The 16,873-nt window shown below is 40.0% G+C and overlaps 1 protein-coding gene across 9 annotated transcripts in view; it reads left to right on the forward strand.

Moving 5' to 3' along the window:
* Nucleotides 1-16,873, forward strand: part of TLN2 (talin 2) — a 446,949-nt gene that overhangs the window by 257,305 nt on the left and 172,771 nt on the right. For 8 of the 9 annotated variants that reach the window (XM_073801108.1, XM_073801106.1, XM_033851753.2 and 5 more), the window contains 3 exons: nucleotides 142-269; nucleotides 15,373-15,436; nucleotides 16,458-16,562. In XM_073801108.1, coding sequence (XP_073657209.1) covers nucleotides 142-269; nucleotides 15,373-15,436; nucleotides 16,458-16,562 — 297 coding nt within the window. Of the gene's footprint in view, nucleotides 1-141; nucleotides 270-15,372; nucleotides 15,437-16,457; nucleotides 16,563-16,654; nucleotides 16,741-16,873 lie in introns of those variants that run through there. The other variant, XM_073801113.1, reaches the window with a different exon arrangement.

A 16,873-nucleotide genomic window follows, 5' to 3' on the forward strand; every position in this document is an offset into this window, starting at 1 on the left:
TGAATGCCTCACTCTGGCTTGGCTGGCATGTTTCCCCTTGTTCCACAGAGAGGGTACGCTGGGATGCAGGAACATGGCAATGGAGAGAATGTGTTGTTCCTTCCAAGCTCCTGATGCTTTTTGCTTCCTCTTGTGTTGCAGGCTCGGGATGATATCCTGAATGGCTCCCACCCTGTCTCCTTCGAGAAAGCTTGTGAGTTTGGTGGATTTCAAGCCCAGATTCAGTTTGGACCTCATGTGGAACATAAACACAAGCCTGGATTCTTAGAGTAAATGACCTTTTGTTTTTCTTTTTAGCCTTCTTTTCTCTTCACTGTTTATATTTGAGCTAGCTATGCAATGTGTGTACAGCCTGGTTTCAGTAAATTGTGAGATTGTTAGCTTTTACTCGATTCAATCTGTGATGAAATTTGTGAGTCTCGGGGAAAGCAAGGGGCCTGGAAATTCAGGGCTGGGATGACTGAAGATGACTTGCTCCAGTGTTCGGGCAGGATGTGGTTTCCACTGGACCAGTGGGTCTGTGGCATCCCTCCAAGGTGTTGTCCAGGGTATTTCTGGACTTGAGAAACTCACTTCCCCCATCTTCTGAAACCCCTGCTCCTTGGGATATTCCTATGGGAATGGGACCAAATTTTGTCATGTTTAATATCTTTTTAAGCCTCCAATATTACAACAGAGTATAAAAGAGAGAGCTTCACATTATTTACTATAATCTTATGAAATCTTCATTGCTCTGCAAGTGTGGTACGTACATTAATACTGGCTCTACTCTTCCATCTGGTCTTTGGTTCTCTTTTATAAAATGATGAGGGTAATTTTTGTGGCTCAATACTTACGGGTTCAAGAGAAAGCTAACCCTCCGGATTCGTCATGGCTCCTCCGAATGTGGGCCTTCGGGTTGGTTTTCCTAGAAATGCCCAGCAGACAAGCCCAGCCATACGGAGGCTGCTGTTCGTCAGAGTTCATTTTCCCCTCTGTTTGGTCTGGGCTTTCCAAGGATTTTGTCTAGATAACATTTCTTTCCTTTATCTGTTTTTCCCCACCTTTTCTTTTCTCTCTTCTGCTGTTTCTTAGATCAGATGAAACATTTGGCTGAGCCAAAAAAAAATCACCGCAGAAAGTCTTAACCTGGTCAATACCATGCTCTCACCTAGAGTGCAGCTTGTAGTGGGGACCTGACAGGAATGCCAGCTGGGGTGGGTGGGCATCAGCTTTTCTGTAGAATATGCCGACGTGAGATGCATAGAGTAGGTCATCTGTTGTATTGTGTCTGGGTGTGTTGAGAGGAGAGAATAAAATGCTTATTTGGCCCTTGACCTCACTTTCACTTTGGTGGAAAATAGTTGGGACCAGCATGTGCCCTAAGGTAAAAAGGAAATCTGACTTCTCTCCTAGTGGCAGAGAATGCCTGGGCTGCACGCTGTTGGGTCTAAACTGAGTTGTTACTAAAAAAAACCTCTACCCTTGTGTTAATGTATCCTGGGGAGCCTTTCTAAAGTGGTGCTTTGTCCTACAGTATTCTGTACAGTGACCTTGAGACTGAGACTGGCTCTGAGCAGGTCCTGTCATTGACTTTGTTCTGTGTTCTCCAAACGGGTCATATGGCCAAGTGTTCCTCAGGGCCACTTCTACCCAGTTGGTCTGGCTTCCTTCCTGCAGGAGTCACGGAAGCTTGCCTTTGTCTGTCCTGACACCCCAGATGCCTTTCAGAAAACCACATGCACACAAGCTTTTACTAGTTTCACCTTGCCACATTCTAACCTCCCAGTTGGTCCCTCAGATACATTTTGTGTCATAAACCTGTGGATTATGGCCATGGAAATTGATAACACCAAGAATTATTAAGCCCTGGAGGGAGGAAACATATTTTGTTTGTTTCTTTGAGTGACTGATGAAGAATAGGAGAAAATGAAGAGAAGATTTATGAACCAAAATTTTTAAAATACAATGTTTAGTTTCAGGCTTTTGTAACTGTGAGCCTATCTGGCCCTGATGAGAAGGTGATCCACATGTAGCCATTCACTGGGTGCCAAAAATGAGGCTACCATGGTCATTTCATTCATGCCTTTTCTTTAGAGCTTTTGGACAGATAATTCCCAGGGCCCCCCTTGTGAATTGAGAAAGCAGTATATTTTAAGCTACAGATGTGGAAGAAGAAGCAGAGAGAGGAGATGTGGCTTGTTCACAGTGACATAGAATTTTTCTGCAGGTAGCTTCTGACTCCTTACACTGGGATTTACAAACAGATTCCTACTTGGAGGGCAAAGTTGCCTCTTTCACTGGTCTCCCAATATGCAGCAAGATTAAGAAAGTACTTTAAAATGTGATCGCAAGGTTCTTTGGTCTCTTTGCTATGTCACTGGTTGTGACAACTACATCACAGCAAATACTGTTACACCACCGACTGCTTGTGTAGGGATTACAGACAGCGTGAGAGCACTGGTATTGCTCTTACACTGTCTCCTGCGATTTATGCGCTATCGAATGCTGCACACCTACACTCCATTAAAGATGTTCCTTCTCTTAATGTGAGGCCGTCAAGGTTAAGCAATTGTTCAGTTTTCTTGTTTCTGAGATTATGGTATGGAGCTCATGCCCCTAGTGTATGTGTATCCTCACTCAGATTCCAGATTAAAACAAGCTTATTGTGCCTGGTAGCAATTATTTTTCCATATGAATTTGATTTTCTCTTTAATTAGACCAAATCTAGTCTAGGTAATGAGGGATTTTCATTTCATGTAGATGTTTAATTGTGTATATTATTGCACGTACACGACAGGTAGAACTTCCTGAGGATATTCGTCTCCTCTTAATTAAAACAGCAAGGTCACATTTCCCTGATTGTATGTTGGATAGTCTGAGACTGTTCAGCGATAATATCCCTGGGCTGTCCCTGGTGACTGTGGCTGGGCTGTGTCTGCCAGCCTTTGTTTTTCCCCATCTAGCTTTCATATATACTATTGGCTTTGAACAATTCATTTGGGGAAAAAAAAAAAAAAGTTGGACTTTACCACAGAGCCTGGTTGAAGATAAAGCCAGGCAGAGATTTTAGTCACATAGCTTAAGGGTGAGGTACATGGAAGTATGTTTAATGACTCTATTTCTTTTAATTTTTTGAAAACTTGTTCAGCACTGTGCTCAAAGTCAGCATACTACGGACCTTTTTAAAAAAAACTTTATTGACGAATAATTGGGAATAATTGACAACTACAATTAATGTATTTTTAAAGTATACTGCTTGATGATTTGATATATGTATACGTATAGAACGATTAGTAAGATCAAAATAACACATCCGTCACCGTACATAGTTAATGTGTGTGTGTGTGTGTGTGTGTGTGTGTGTGGTCAGAATGCTTAACTACTTGGCAATTTTTAAGTACACGATACCATATTATTAACTATAGTTACCGTGCTGTGTGTTAGATTCTTATTCTTCTTAGAACTGAAACATTTGTACTCTTTGACCTACATTACCCTTTTCACCTCTCCCCTACCTTGACCCTGGAAACCACCATTCTATTTTCTGTTTCTGTGAAAATGGCTTAAAAAAAAAAATTCTGCATGTAAGTGAGACCATATAGATTGGTCATTGTCTGGCTTATGTCACTTAGCATATAGCCCTCCAGGTTCAACTGTGTTGTCACAAATGGCAGGGTTTCCTTTTTTCTTATGGCAAAATGATATTCCATTGTATGTATCTGCCACGCATTTTCTTCATCTGTTCATCCATCAAAGGACATTTAAGTTGTTTCCATATCTTGGCTATTGTGAATAACGGTGCAGTGAACATGGGTGTGCAGTTATTTCTTCAAGACAGTGATTTCAAGTTCTTTGGATATACACCGAGGACTGGGATTGCTAGATCATACGGTAGTTGTTACGGACCTTTTTATGAGAATTTTTTTCACCTTTCTTTAGACCCTTTAATGATTTCTATACTCAGTACCACTTTAGTAAAGGTCTTTATTTAGAAAAATTTAAAGCAGAGACTAAAAGATTTTCAGAGTTTTCAGGGATTTAAGGATTATTTAGTGTCCCCCATCTGCTCTGCAGGTGGGGAAAATAAGTGCAAGAGAGATAGGGACAGAAATAAAGAACAGATCCAGGGAAGCTGGAAGCCAGGAAACAGCCAGTTCTCCCAAATCCTATCTGATGTGCTTTACATACATGACACTTTTCTTCAGGTCATCTCCAAAGAGTCCCAGGGAGGGAGATTTTATCATTTGTTGGGAGCATAAAGTATAACCAACACAATCTAGTAACCATATGTATTCTTTATGCTCTCCTGTGTTCAGAAAATGCTTGCAGAAAGCATGCCATGTGGTACCTCACTGAGGACTTCATATGTGTGCTCTGTTGTGCCAGGTGTAGGGAAGATACAAGGGATATTGTAGATTAATTCTTTGCTGTTTTTGAGGCTACAGTCTACTTGGCGATAAGCATAGGAAATTGTTATTTTGGAGAGCCAACACGTGCCTGTAATTTCAACAAGGTCTAACCTTTAACTATACTTTGAAAGCAGGATGGTTGGAATCTATTTAGGATTCCAGAAGTTGCAGGCTTTGGGGACTACTGTGAATTGTTTCAAGAAATGTGGCAATAATATAGTGCAAGAAGCAATGTTGACAGAAGAATTTGGCAAACTAGAAGGTAAATCTAAAGAATTAGCTCTTAAAACAACAACAACAATGAAACCTATTAAAATAATGACTAACTTCAGGCCCTTTAAAAATCTGGTAGAAAACTTTACAAAGTGATCAGAGTCAAGATGGGGTAGGGGATTAAGAGGTACAAACTATTGATACTATGTGTGTAATAAATAAGCTACAAGGATATATGGTACAGCACAGGGAACATAGCCAGTCTTTAATAATAACTGTAAATGGAGTACAGTCTTTAAAAATTGTAAACTTAAAAATTTTAAGGTGTACTCTGTCGTATACCTGAAATTTACATAATTTAATCGACTATACTTCACTTTTAAAAGAAGTGATCAAAGCCTTCTATGGCTTATTGTATCAAAGAATATTAGGTACACTGATAAACTTTAGACCTTAAATCAAGTATATGTGATAAAATTTTAGATAGCTCTAGGTGATGGGTATAGAATGTTCACTCTATAATTCTTTTAAACTTTTGTGAGTTTGAGATTTTTTCATAGTAAAATGTTGGGCAAATATTGCTAGCCTAAAAGAATAGAAATAGATTGTAGAACTTCCAAACCAGATTGTGTGTGTGTGTGTGTGTGTCATGGGGAGCGGGGTGGTAATGGAGAAGTGATACCAACAACTTGGCCAATATAGTAGGAGTTGTACAAGGTGGTTTACAGAAACAAAGCCAGAAAAAGTACAGTAAATAGAATGTACAAAATAAGATCTGAGAAATACTTCTAAATATCTTAGGCATCATAGCAAATATAAGTAAATCAAACTTACCAGTTAATAGAGGTTCTCATTGGATGAAATTTTTTAAAAGTTCAGCTCTATAGTATTTCTATAAGACATACTTAAAGTTTAAGGACACAGGAAAGTTTAAAGGCATAAAATAGTGTACCAAGAAACTGGTTAAATCAAAGCTGGAGAAGCTATACGCAGTGTCACAAAAAATAGACTGTAAGGCAAACAAAGCATAAGTAGAGACAAAGAAGGTTGTTATGAAGATAGAAGGCTAATTCGCCAGGGTGTGAGCCTGTGTGCATCTAACATTACCTTAAAATATAAAAAGGAAAAATGGGCAGTATTACAAGGAGAATTCCAGATACATGCTTTTAGTGGAATAATTTAACATACTTCCCTCAGGGAGTGATAAGTAAAACAAGATCAAAATAGAAGAAAGAAAATGTTTTAGTCAAGAGAAAATAATGAAATAGAAATCATAGAATTAGCAACACCCAAAGCTGCTTCTTTGAAAAAATTAATAAAATATGTAAATTTCTGGGAAGTTTGATCAAGTGAAACAAAAGAAGAAAAAGGCAAAAATAAACATTATTAGTAATGGGGACAGAACTTCAGATAGGGATTTTAAACATCATAAGAGAATGAAATGAAAACTTGAAGCCAAAATATTTAAAATCTAGACAAAAATGGATACTTAGAAAATCTGGATGGATCTATGATCTTGAAAGAAATAGTCTTAGCGGTTTAAAATATACCAATGAAAAAACAACAAAACAAAAAGTAGGCTCAGGTTATTTCAGAGAACAGAAAGAGGAAAAAAAAAAAAAAGAAAACCTCCAAACTGGTCACCTTAACTTGGAGCTAGCAGAATTAAGATAGCAAAATTGTATACAGACCATGTAACACTTTTAAACTCAATATAGATGCCTTCCCTAAAATTTGTAAATTAATAAAGTCCAGCATGACATGTGTTTATACATAACTGCAATTTGTAACTGGTTTCTCCAGGAATGCAAAATTCATTGTTCAATAAATAATTTATTACATGTCTTTCTACCTGTAGGCACTAGACATTAGGGATACAGCAGTGTAAAACACAGTCAAACATTCCTGCCCTCATGGAACTTATATTCTAGTTCAGAGAGGCAGATACTAAATAATAAGTAAATTACACAATAAGGAAAGAAAAAAATGATTTCAGGGTTAGAAAAATGAAACTGTCATTAGTTGTAGGTGATAGGTTTATCTACATAGATAATTCACTCAATCTATGAAGAAACTAATTAGAACTATTAATAGAAAGGAAAGTCTCTGGCAGAAAGATCAATACATAAAGGCAGCTTATTACCACCTAGATCCAGACAACCACGGTATTCACCTGTAGGACTGTGAAAAATAAAAATATGTGTGTGTATGTGTATTTGTGTGAAAATATATAGAGGACTCACACAATTATCCCAATTTCTTAGAGAGCTAGAGTAATTAAAACACTCCATTATTGATGTAGGGTGATGTTAAGAGTTCTAAAGGTTGATGAACTTGCCTTAATGCAAGTTAAAATACTAGGCAAAAGGCATTACCAAATGAAGAGTGAGGCCCCAGAATGAAAGAAGAAACTTGTATATTTGCAGTGCATACTACCAAGAACAAATTAATGTCCAGAAAATATGAAAAAGGAAATAAGACCTTCTAAGCAAAAAAGATCAAGATAACAGATAGGCACTTGAGAGAAAAGGAAATTCAACTGACTTCTAAAGACAGGGAAAAATATTCAGCCTCATAAGCAATCCAGAATGCAAAATCAATAAGGAGATAGCATTTCCTGTCTCTCAGATGGGCACAAATTTTTTAATTAATTAATATATTTTTTGTTGTTGTTGTTTTTTTGGCTGCATTTAGTCTTCTGCTGCACGTGGGCTTTCTCTAGTTGCGACGAGCAGGGGCTACTCTTCGTTGCGGTGCATAGGCTTCTCATTGCAGTGGCTTCTCTTGTTGCAGAGCGCCGGCTCTAGGCGGTGGGGCTCAGTAGTTGTGGTTCGCGGGCTGTAGAGCGCAGGCTCAGTAGTTGTAGCGCACGGGCTTAGTTGCTCCGTGGCACGTGGGTATCTTCCTGGACCAGGGCTCGAACCCGTGTCCCCTGTATTGGCAGGTGGATTCTTAACCACTGAGCCACCAGGGAAGTCCCAGATGGGCACAAATTTTAATGTATGAGAACAGCAAAGTACTTTACAGAGAAAACAAGATATTTTAGAAGGTGAATCTGTTGAATTTAAAAATACAATGAGAAACAATATATTGTGTTATAGATATAAGGAGATGTAGGAACATGATAAAATATGTGTGGAAATTACCTTCAGGAAAATGACGACCCTTAGGGAGAGGAAGAAGGATGGTGTGGGACTTGAGCTAAATCTGTCATTTGTTCTTTACAAACAGAAGGAGAGGTAGCAATCATAAAGCAAATATGACAACATGGTAACATGTATTTATCCTTGATGATAGGTATATAAATTGAGGTATATACTGTTCTTTATATTTCATATGTTTTCACAGTTAACGTGTCTTTTAAAAAGTCAGTTGCAATAGTCTGTGTGTGAGGTGATAAAAGGTTTTGATCACCGAGGTTGGATATATACCGTGTGGTAAAGGCAAAATTAATGGGCCTTGGAGGTCAGACAGAAAGGTTCCGTGACTCTGTATGTCACAGGGAGAAATGGTCCAGTGGTTGGGTGCAGGCAGGCAGGGAGCTAGCAGGTGGAGGAAACCTCCCTCCTGCTAGATTACCGTAGCCCCCTTGTCCTGTTGGCATGTTCCCCAAAAGTATTTCCCTGAGAAAACACAGCAACCCAGGGTATGAATCTCTGAGGAAGAATTTAGTGTGGACTTGGAAATTTTTCCCCACAAACTCAAGATAATTCTACTGTCAACAAGCAAAGCTCTTGACACAGTAGGAAGTCTTAAGTCAGTTTTTCTCTTGGCATCTGTTCACACACATATTCCTCCTTTGGAGTTGTTCTGTGCGTTTTTGTCAGAATAATTTGGCTGTAGATTCTGTTTTCAAACTAACGGTGAAGCAAGCGTTTCAGCTTTGTTTCTCACCACTGCCCATGCACTAGCTTCTCTATCGTTGGCTTCTGTCCCCTGCCCCTGACAGCCTGGCGCGCTCTCATCAGTTTGGGGTGGTGATGACCACTCAGTGGTGCCTTCACTGTTTCCTCCTAGCAGCAGCCTCCTGAGGTTGATGTCTCTCTCCCTAACGACTTTCAGACTCCAGAACTTTCAAACCAGGAACCTCTGAATGTATCTAGCCCGGAGCTGTCAGTGAGCCTCTGGACGATTTCCTGTCCTTACACTAAGGGGCATTGGGATTGGTTCAGGAGCACAGAACTACTGTGTGACTGAGGCCCTCAAACCCTCTCCTGTGCTTTCCCCATGCTGTCTTCACTCTCCACTTCTTGCCACTGTAACTATTTTCCAACTCATCCAGTGCTTTCTTCCACCTACATCATCCCCTCAGTTATCCAGGACTTGACCAATACTCTGAGTCACAGACGTTTTCATCTTTGAGTCTGGATTTAAATTCAATGTATCCAACTTCATCATTTGAGCTTTCAGCCCACTGGGCCAGTGGTTCTCCACCTTTAGCATGTGTCAGGCTCATCCAAAGGGCTTGTTAAAACATACTACTGGGCCTCACCTCCAGAGCTTCTTATTCAGTGGGTTTGAGGCAAAGCCTGAAAATTGACACATCTAGCATGTTCCCAGGTAGTACTGATGCTGCTGGTCTTGGGACCACACTTGGAGAACTTTATGTGATACCAAATTTGAGATGTTATTGTTACTTATTTGGTGGTTGAGCATAAAGATTGGGGTCAGGAAACCTGGGTGTTCCAGTGTCCTTTGGGTGATACCGTCCTTGCTGTACCTCGGTACCTTCCCTCCCCTTTATTCCACCACATGTGCTCTTCACTGCTTTGTTTGTGTGTTCATATTGATGCCCTCATTCCCCAAGAATGAGGGGGCAAGCCATTGCTTTCGGTTCATATGAGCAAAACCATTCCTAGGTAGGAATCCTATCTGCTTTTCAGGTGATAAGATCAGCTTAGAGAGGTGGTGAGTTGCCCGTGGTGGTGTGACTACTAGGTGACAGTTCTGGGACAGATGAGAAGCAGTTAACCTTTCCTCAAATCATGGCTGCCTCCCATGAACTTGTGTACTTATTTTCAGACCGGGGAACATCTTTAGAATGCCTCTTTTGGAATAACTTATAGAAGCAGCTTACATTTATGTAAGAAAATGAAGTTTTCAGTGAATGGCTGTATTTGAATCCAGATCCCTCTCCCTCTAGATGTGTTTATTAAATTCCCCTTCCCTTTTTCACTGCCTCTTGGCATTTCTAAAACATTGACTGCCACCGCTATGGTCATTGTTACCATTATCTGATTGGGTGTTTCTGTTATTTTATTCCTCTCTTTGTCTGAAAGTTCTCAAATACTGATCACATGGTACGTCTTTTGATAAGAGGGTAGCTTGGAGAGACCAGGGTGCTAAGTAGCTAAGAGCATGGTCTCTGGAGCCCACAGAGGAGGCTTAAGCTGTTGGCTATGATTGTGGGCAACTTACTTAGTATCGCTGAACCTCCTGTTCCATATGTAAAAAACTGGAATATTGGAATATTTTCTTCCAAGGACTTTTGTCAGAGTTTAACTAATCTATTTATGCATGTAAAACACCTGAAACATTATTTGCCTTTCAATAAAACGGCAGCCATTAGTAGTGGAAAACCCTCTATCAACATGGTTTACTGTTGCTTGGATAATCCCCCAAAGTTAATTAAAGTAAAGAATCTACGCTACTACCTCTCTGAAACCCTATATTTTAACTTTCAGTTTAAGCATTCATTTGCCAATCTTTTGATACCGGACCAATGTTTTTCCCTGGTGTGGGTCACCTAGTTAAGGTTGCACATTATCTTTGTTGGATGAACCACACCATCTGCAAGAGAATATAAAGATGATCATGAAGCACTCTGAGGACAGACTGTTTTTACATTTTCACTATTTTTTCCTTTCAGTATTTGCCATTTGTCTCGCTTATATCTAATTCAATAACTTTTTGTAAATATTTACCATTAGGAAGCATTTAGTAGCTCTCTTTTGGACTATTTTAACAGTTTATGGGCTGTATTGGTTTATTACATAATTATGTGATATACAGCCAGCAGCGAGATTGGGGAGTAAATGCAGATAAATATAGATGGGGGAAGAGATGCAACTGACTCGGCCAGAGTGAAAGTAGAGCTCATGAGAGAAGAGTCTCTTGGCTGATTTCAACCTTCCATGGATCTCAGAGTGTGAGAACTTTGACGAGTCTGCCGTCTTAGTAAAACGGGAGATCTGTTATTATTGCACTCCGAAAAAATGATATGCACAAGGCTGGCAGAGGGTTTGGAGGCTGCCCTTTTAAGGTGGGAATGTTTAAGTTGGCAGTGCAAGGGACTTTGCTTGGTCAGAGCTTGCTTCATTAGGAGAAAAATTCCCAATCAGGTTTGACCATCTGACCCATTTTCTCAGAGAAAGCGACAGATTTCGCTTGTATGTCTGCCGCAGATGCTTAGGAGCCTTCCATACTTGGGTTTGGGAATCAAAAACACAACCGAGCTGGAACTGCTGAACTGCCGGCTGGCAGGCATCCCTGCTGACACTGTGCACGTTGTCGATTTACTGGAAAGAATACACCCCACACGTGCACGCACACCCACACACTCACTTCTTATTTGAACATACCTTACACTAAACTCCCCCCAGATCGCCTCTGGCAACACCAGGGGTCACACCTCTGGTGCAAGCTTCTGGAAGTTGTTTCTGTACCTACTGAAGAGTGGGAGGTTCAATGCCTTCCAAAGAATGGGAGGGTTAGTTTGCAGTTTGAGTTGAGGGCAGCTTGTAGCCACACAGAACTTTATTGCCATAAATACCCAACATATTCCAGCCTGGCCACTGGATGCTGCCCTCTGGTGTTCTAGTAGCAGTCATCGTTGTGTGTGGGCTTGGCATGGGGCCCTCTTTGGGTGCTTTTGATAACCTTTGCAAGGTCTCCTTTGTTGATGGCATAGGAGCTGCTGTCCAGAGGCTCACAGCAGTGGCCCCCTCAGGATGCTTCCTGGTTATCATTTTAAGGGTGTTCCTGGGGGAGCCTGAAACAGCCCTGTGTTCACGTGCGTCTGCTCTTGGACTGGAGGTCAGAGGCTCCCTGCTCCCATCCAGTCCTGTGACCTCAGCTAAGTCACTTGACCTCTCTGTGACTCAGCTTCCTCTTTTGTGACATTGATGCCTTCCATTCTTCTCTCAACCAGACCTTTTTTCGCTGAAGTTGCTTAACAGTAGTCATAACATCTAAGGGGCTGCTGCCTAGATGTTTCTTAGGTTCCTTCCTGCAGACTGACGTGGGTGTCTCTTGATTAGGCCAGAGTGTTCTGGTGGTGCTCAAACCTAGATCCCTGACATTCCAGAAAATATACTCAGAATTTTTGTCTGCAGATGTAGTTTGCAGGTTGAAGAGCTATCATGATTCAAGGCATAATGTAGCCAGAACCTGGACCTGACCCACCCCCTTTTTTGGCTGGAGTATTGAAAGCAAATCCAAGACGGCATACCATTTCGCCTATCAGTACTTCAGTATGTTTTTCTGACAATGAAAAAATTTTTTTAAATAATTAAAACCCCGCCTAACTGCAAATCCACCCTAATACCAAACAAAATTAGAAGCAATTCTTTAATCACATCTAATACCCAGTCTGTGTTAAATTCTCCCCTGCATTGTATTAAAAATGTCATTTTATACTTTGTTAATATCAGGGTCCAAACAAGGCCTGTAGTGGTTGGTGTTTATCTTTTTTAAAAAACAGCTTTATTGAGATGGAGTTTGCCTACCATACAATTGGCCCATTTAAAATTTATATTTCAGCGTTTTTTAGTGTATTCACAAGATTGTGCAGCCATTACCACAATCTAATTTTAGAACATTTGTTTCCCTCCTACAATAAGCCCTGTGTCCATTAACAGTCATTCCCCAGGTTCCCCTCTCCCTTCCTCAGCCTTTGCAACCTCTAGTCCTATCTGCCTCTATAGATTTGACTATACTGGATGCTTCATATAAATAGAATCATACAGTTTGTGGTCCTTTGTGATGGGCTTCTTTCACTTTGCACAGTGTTTCCATATTGTTGCATGTATCATGCTTAATGCCTTTTTATTGCCAAATAAAGTTACATTGTATGGCTAAACTACATTTTATTCATCCACTCGTCAGTTGATGGACATTTGAGTTGTTTCCACCTTTTGGCTATTATGAATAATACTACTATGAACATTCACGTACAAATGTTTATGTGGACATATGTTTTTACTTTTCCTAGATATATGCCTAGGAGTAGAATTGCTGTTTAATCTTTTGAGGAACTACCAAATTGTTTTCCACAACAGCTGCTCCATTTTACATTCCCACTAGCAGTGTGTGAAGGTTCCAAATTCTCCATAGCCTTGCCAACACGCCTTCCTGTCTCTCTTTTACTGTAGTGTCCTACTGGGTATGCACTGGTACGCTGTTGCGGTTTTTCTTTGTGTTTTCCTGATGGCTGCTGGTGTTGTGTGTCCTTCTGATTCTAATCTGTGTGTCATCTTTTGCACCTCTACCAGCAAGCCATTTATTTGTGAAAAACCTGGGTTATTTGTATAATATTTACAATGATGGGATTTGGCTCATTGGATCTTGGTAGTGTCACTTACCATGTTCCTCTCTCTCTCTCTCTCTCTCTCTTTTTTAAACTATTAGCTTTTTAAACTATTAGGGTTTTTTTTCTTTTTTTGTAAACTTAGATTTATATTTAGACTCTTAATGAAATTCATACTCAGTTATATATTTACTTATCTTTTCTCTATCGCCAAGAATACTTCCTAGGTGGTACTGTATACTTCCACCTAGGAAATATAGGTGGAAGTATATAGTATGGAAGTATGGTACTGTTACATCAGTCAGAAGGCATATGCTGTGTGGTCATCCCACTCGCATTTAAAATTGATCATTGGGTTTGGATCAGACTGATCCTTCTGTTATAAAGTCCCCCATTAACTTGTTACTTATTGGTTTTAGCAGCCACTCATGCTTGTTTTGATCTATTGGCTATTTCATTAAGAGTTGTAAAATGATGATTTTGGAATTCTATTTTTCCTTCTGCATTTATTAGCTTTGTTTCTTTTCCTTTATCAATTTTCGGTATGAGCTGGTGCCCTAGCAACCTCTTAAGGTGATCAATGATTATTTCAAAGAATCTTTATTGAATTTTACGTACCTGTGTTTTGACCAATTGCAGTCTTCATTCTTTCTGATGCTCAAATTGCCCCTCACATGAAATTAATTATATGATGTCTGGGGTTTGCTTCAAATAATCCATGAGAGGGCATGTGGGTAAGGGAGTAGATGAGTCATGAATGGCTATGAGTGATTATTGTTGAAGTTGGTCAGTGAGCACATTGTTCTGTCCACTCTTCTTTTTTTTTTTTTTTTTTTTGGTGCGGTATGTGGGCCTCTCACTGTTGTGGCATCTCCCGTTGCGGAGCACAGGCTCCGGACACGCAGGCTCAGCGGCCATGGCTCACGGGCCCAGCTGCTCTGCAGCATATGGGATCTTCCCGGACCGGGGCACGAACTGGTGTCCCCTGCATCGGCAGGCGAGCTCTCAACCACTGCGCCACCAGGGAAGCCCTGTCCTCTCTTCTTTTGTATGAGGTTTTAAAAATCACCCCATGTTTGGCCATCGGTTATCCTTTGATGTCAGTCCAATGTCATTTTGATAAATTCCTTGATCCTCAGGCACAAGAAGCCCCAGGAACATTTTATACATCTCCTGTCCCAAAGCTAGAATCAGTCATTTCTCCAAGGATCCTGGATTCCTCTTAGTGGGAAATGGTGTTGGAAGACCACCTGGCTGACACACTGGGGGTGCTCATTGCCACCCGGTTGTCCTTGCCCTTAGCCTCTGCAGTGGACACAAGTAGAAAATTTTTTCAGAAAAAGAAAAATGAATCAGACATTCAGATCAATATTTGCATTCAGATGAAAGATTGCAGGGTTTTCATTTAAATTCTTTTGCTTTATTTCATGCTACAAATATTGATTTCTAACAACTGACAATTACTTATTTACTTTATCCTAATTATATATAATATCTACCTACTTAGATAATGTAATATACTAATTTTATAGTGTGTGTGTATCTATTTAGGGGGAAGAGTAGATATTAGTTTTGAAATAATGATATCAATATTTAACAAGTCTACTGTGATCCATTTTATCTTTAAGATATATCTCACTGGGGATGGGTATTGTCAAAAGACTGTTTTTCAAAGTTAGGCTGTTGGTTCCATACACTGTTAGGTTCATTTGTTTCAATTTGCTTTAGATTTTTTAGGTGTTGCATTTTACCCATTTGTGATTTCATTTGGTTCTAAAGTGAAGACTATAGTACAAGGAAAATTAAGAGGTTTAATTTCCATTCTTGTTCCCTTGTCCCTGTTTTTTCCTTCTTTCCATTAAGAATCATTTATATTAGTACTAGATTTATCCTTCTAATGTTTTTTAAAATACCTATTAACAGTACAAAATGGAGGATATTTTCCTCCCTTTATCACGAAGGTTAGCATACCGTACACTCTTGGGTGCTTTACTTTGTCATTTTACAGTATATCCTGGACAGTCTTTCTTCTTGAATATGTTTGACCCTTTTTATCAGACTGGTTTTATATTTGCATCTTATTGAAGAGCATTGTGGGATATGGCTGTCTGTTATTAATTATACCATAAAATACTGAGAGATAGGGACTTAACTGTGAGTTTTATGAAAAGTTTCTTTTCTTTCCTCCTCAACATAGAGTATGATAAATGCCTTACCTTTTTTTTATTCTCTCTCTCTCAGTCTAAAGGAATTCCTGCCCAAAGAATATATCAAGCAGAGAGGAGCTGAAAAGAGAATATTTCAGGTACTGGAAATGTTCAGAACTTTATTATTCTCCTCACTTTATTATTCTCCTCATGCATCCACAAAGCCTATCCTCATTTATTAGTCCAAGAGGGGCCTCTGCACGATAGTTTCATACCCCATGCATGTACTCTGCTTATATAATAAATGATTTGTGACTCCAGAGTAAAGAAGCTGACAGTTCTACTTTGGGCAGATTTATTATCTTAATCCATACCTTCTTGCTAAAGGTTCCTTAGCCCTTCTGGGAAAAATGTGCATACATTTAATTTCAGAGACGTTATCTTGGAAGCATTGAAACAAGGCAATTTGCCATTAAAATGCACTGAGGCAGACACTTCAAGAAGCCTTTTTTAATCCTGAGATTTGTTTTTTGAACCTCAGAATTTGGGAACTGGTGTCTTTTTAAAATCCAGGTTTATTCTAAAATTCAGAAAGTTATCTATTGTAGGCAACCAGTAAAAAAAAGCCCTGTCATCAGCTTTGCCAGGAAACACTCACTCTAGTGAATCCAAAATACCAAAGTGTTTTGGCAATGAAATGTAAATATAAATTGGAAGAGATAAATTTCATGTGTATAAAAACATTTTTTTTTTTAAATCCAGTATTGTTTGCACACACTGAGATATCCAGGCATTTATATATACTGCTCTTTGGAAAACTTTATCTTGCCTGGATGTTAGAATTCAGGACAAGAACATTTTTCTAGTTCTCCTTTGACGTGTTGGTCCTGAACCTTTCGGAACGTGGAGCCCTTTGAAAATTAGGTTACAATTATGGACCCTGTTCTTGCCATGCTGCACGTGCATGAATTGTTGCATATAACTGTGAAATCTATAAGGAATTTGGGTTCACGTTCTAGTTAAGAAACTGTGCATTAGCACTTTCTGTGTGCTCTGACCCTTGGTCAGCAGGGACATGCCTCCACAAAGGCATAGAGGCCATGTGGAATAACACCTCTCACAAAGTCCACCTGCTGTCAGAGCTGCAGTAACTGGTCCCTGCCTCTGTCACGTTTGTAGGAGCACAAGAACTGTGGAGAGATGAACGAGATAGAAGCCAAGGTCAAGTATGTCAAACTCGCCCGGTCTCTCCGGACGTACGGTGTGTCCTTCTTCCTGGTGAAGGTGAGTTGGGCGTGATGGAGGGGGCGTTTGCCTCTGCCACCACCTCTTTTGTTAAAGGGTTTGCTGTTAACCTTGATTGTCATCTCTAGACCCCTAGCATTTGCACATGGAGCATCTGGGCGGTGGTGACCTGAGTTGAGCTGTGGGACAGACATGAGGTGTAAGAGCTGTGAGGCTGGTGAGTGAGCTTGGCTGCCTGCAGGCCTCAGGACAGCTGTGTCTTGGCTCTGCTCTCAGTCACTGCTATAAAGTCCCTGAAGGAGTACCTTTACTTTCAATTGCTAGCACTTTCCCCTGAGAATGTTTCACTT

The sequence above is a fragment of the Tursiops truncatus genome, chromosome 2, assembly GCF_011762595.2.
Source record: "Tursiops truncatus isolate mTurTru1 chromosome 2, mTurTru1.mat.Y, whole genome shotgun sequence".
Taxonomy (NCBI): Eukaryota; Metazoa; Chordata; class Mammalia; order Artiodactyla; family Delphinidae; genus Tursiops; species Tursiops truncatus.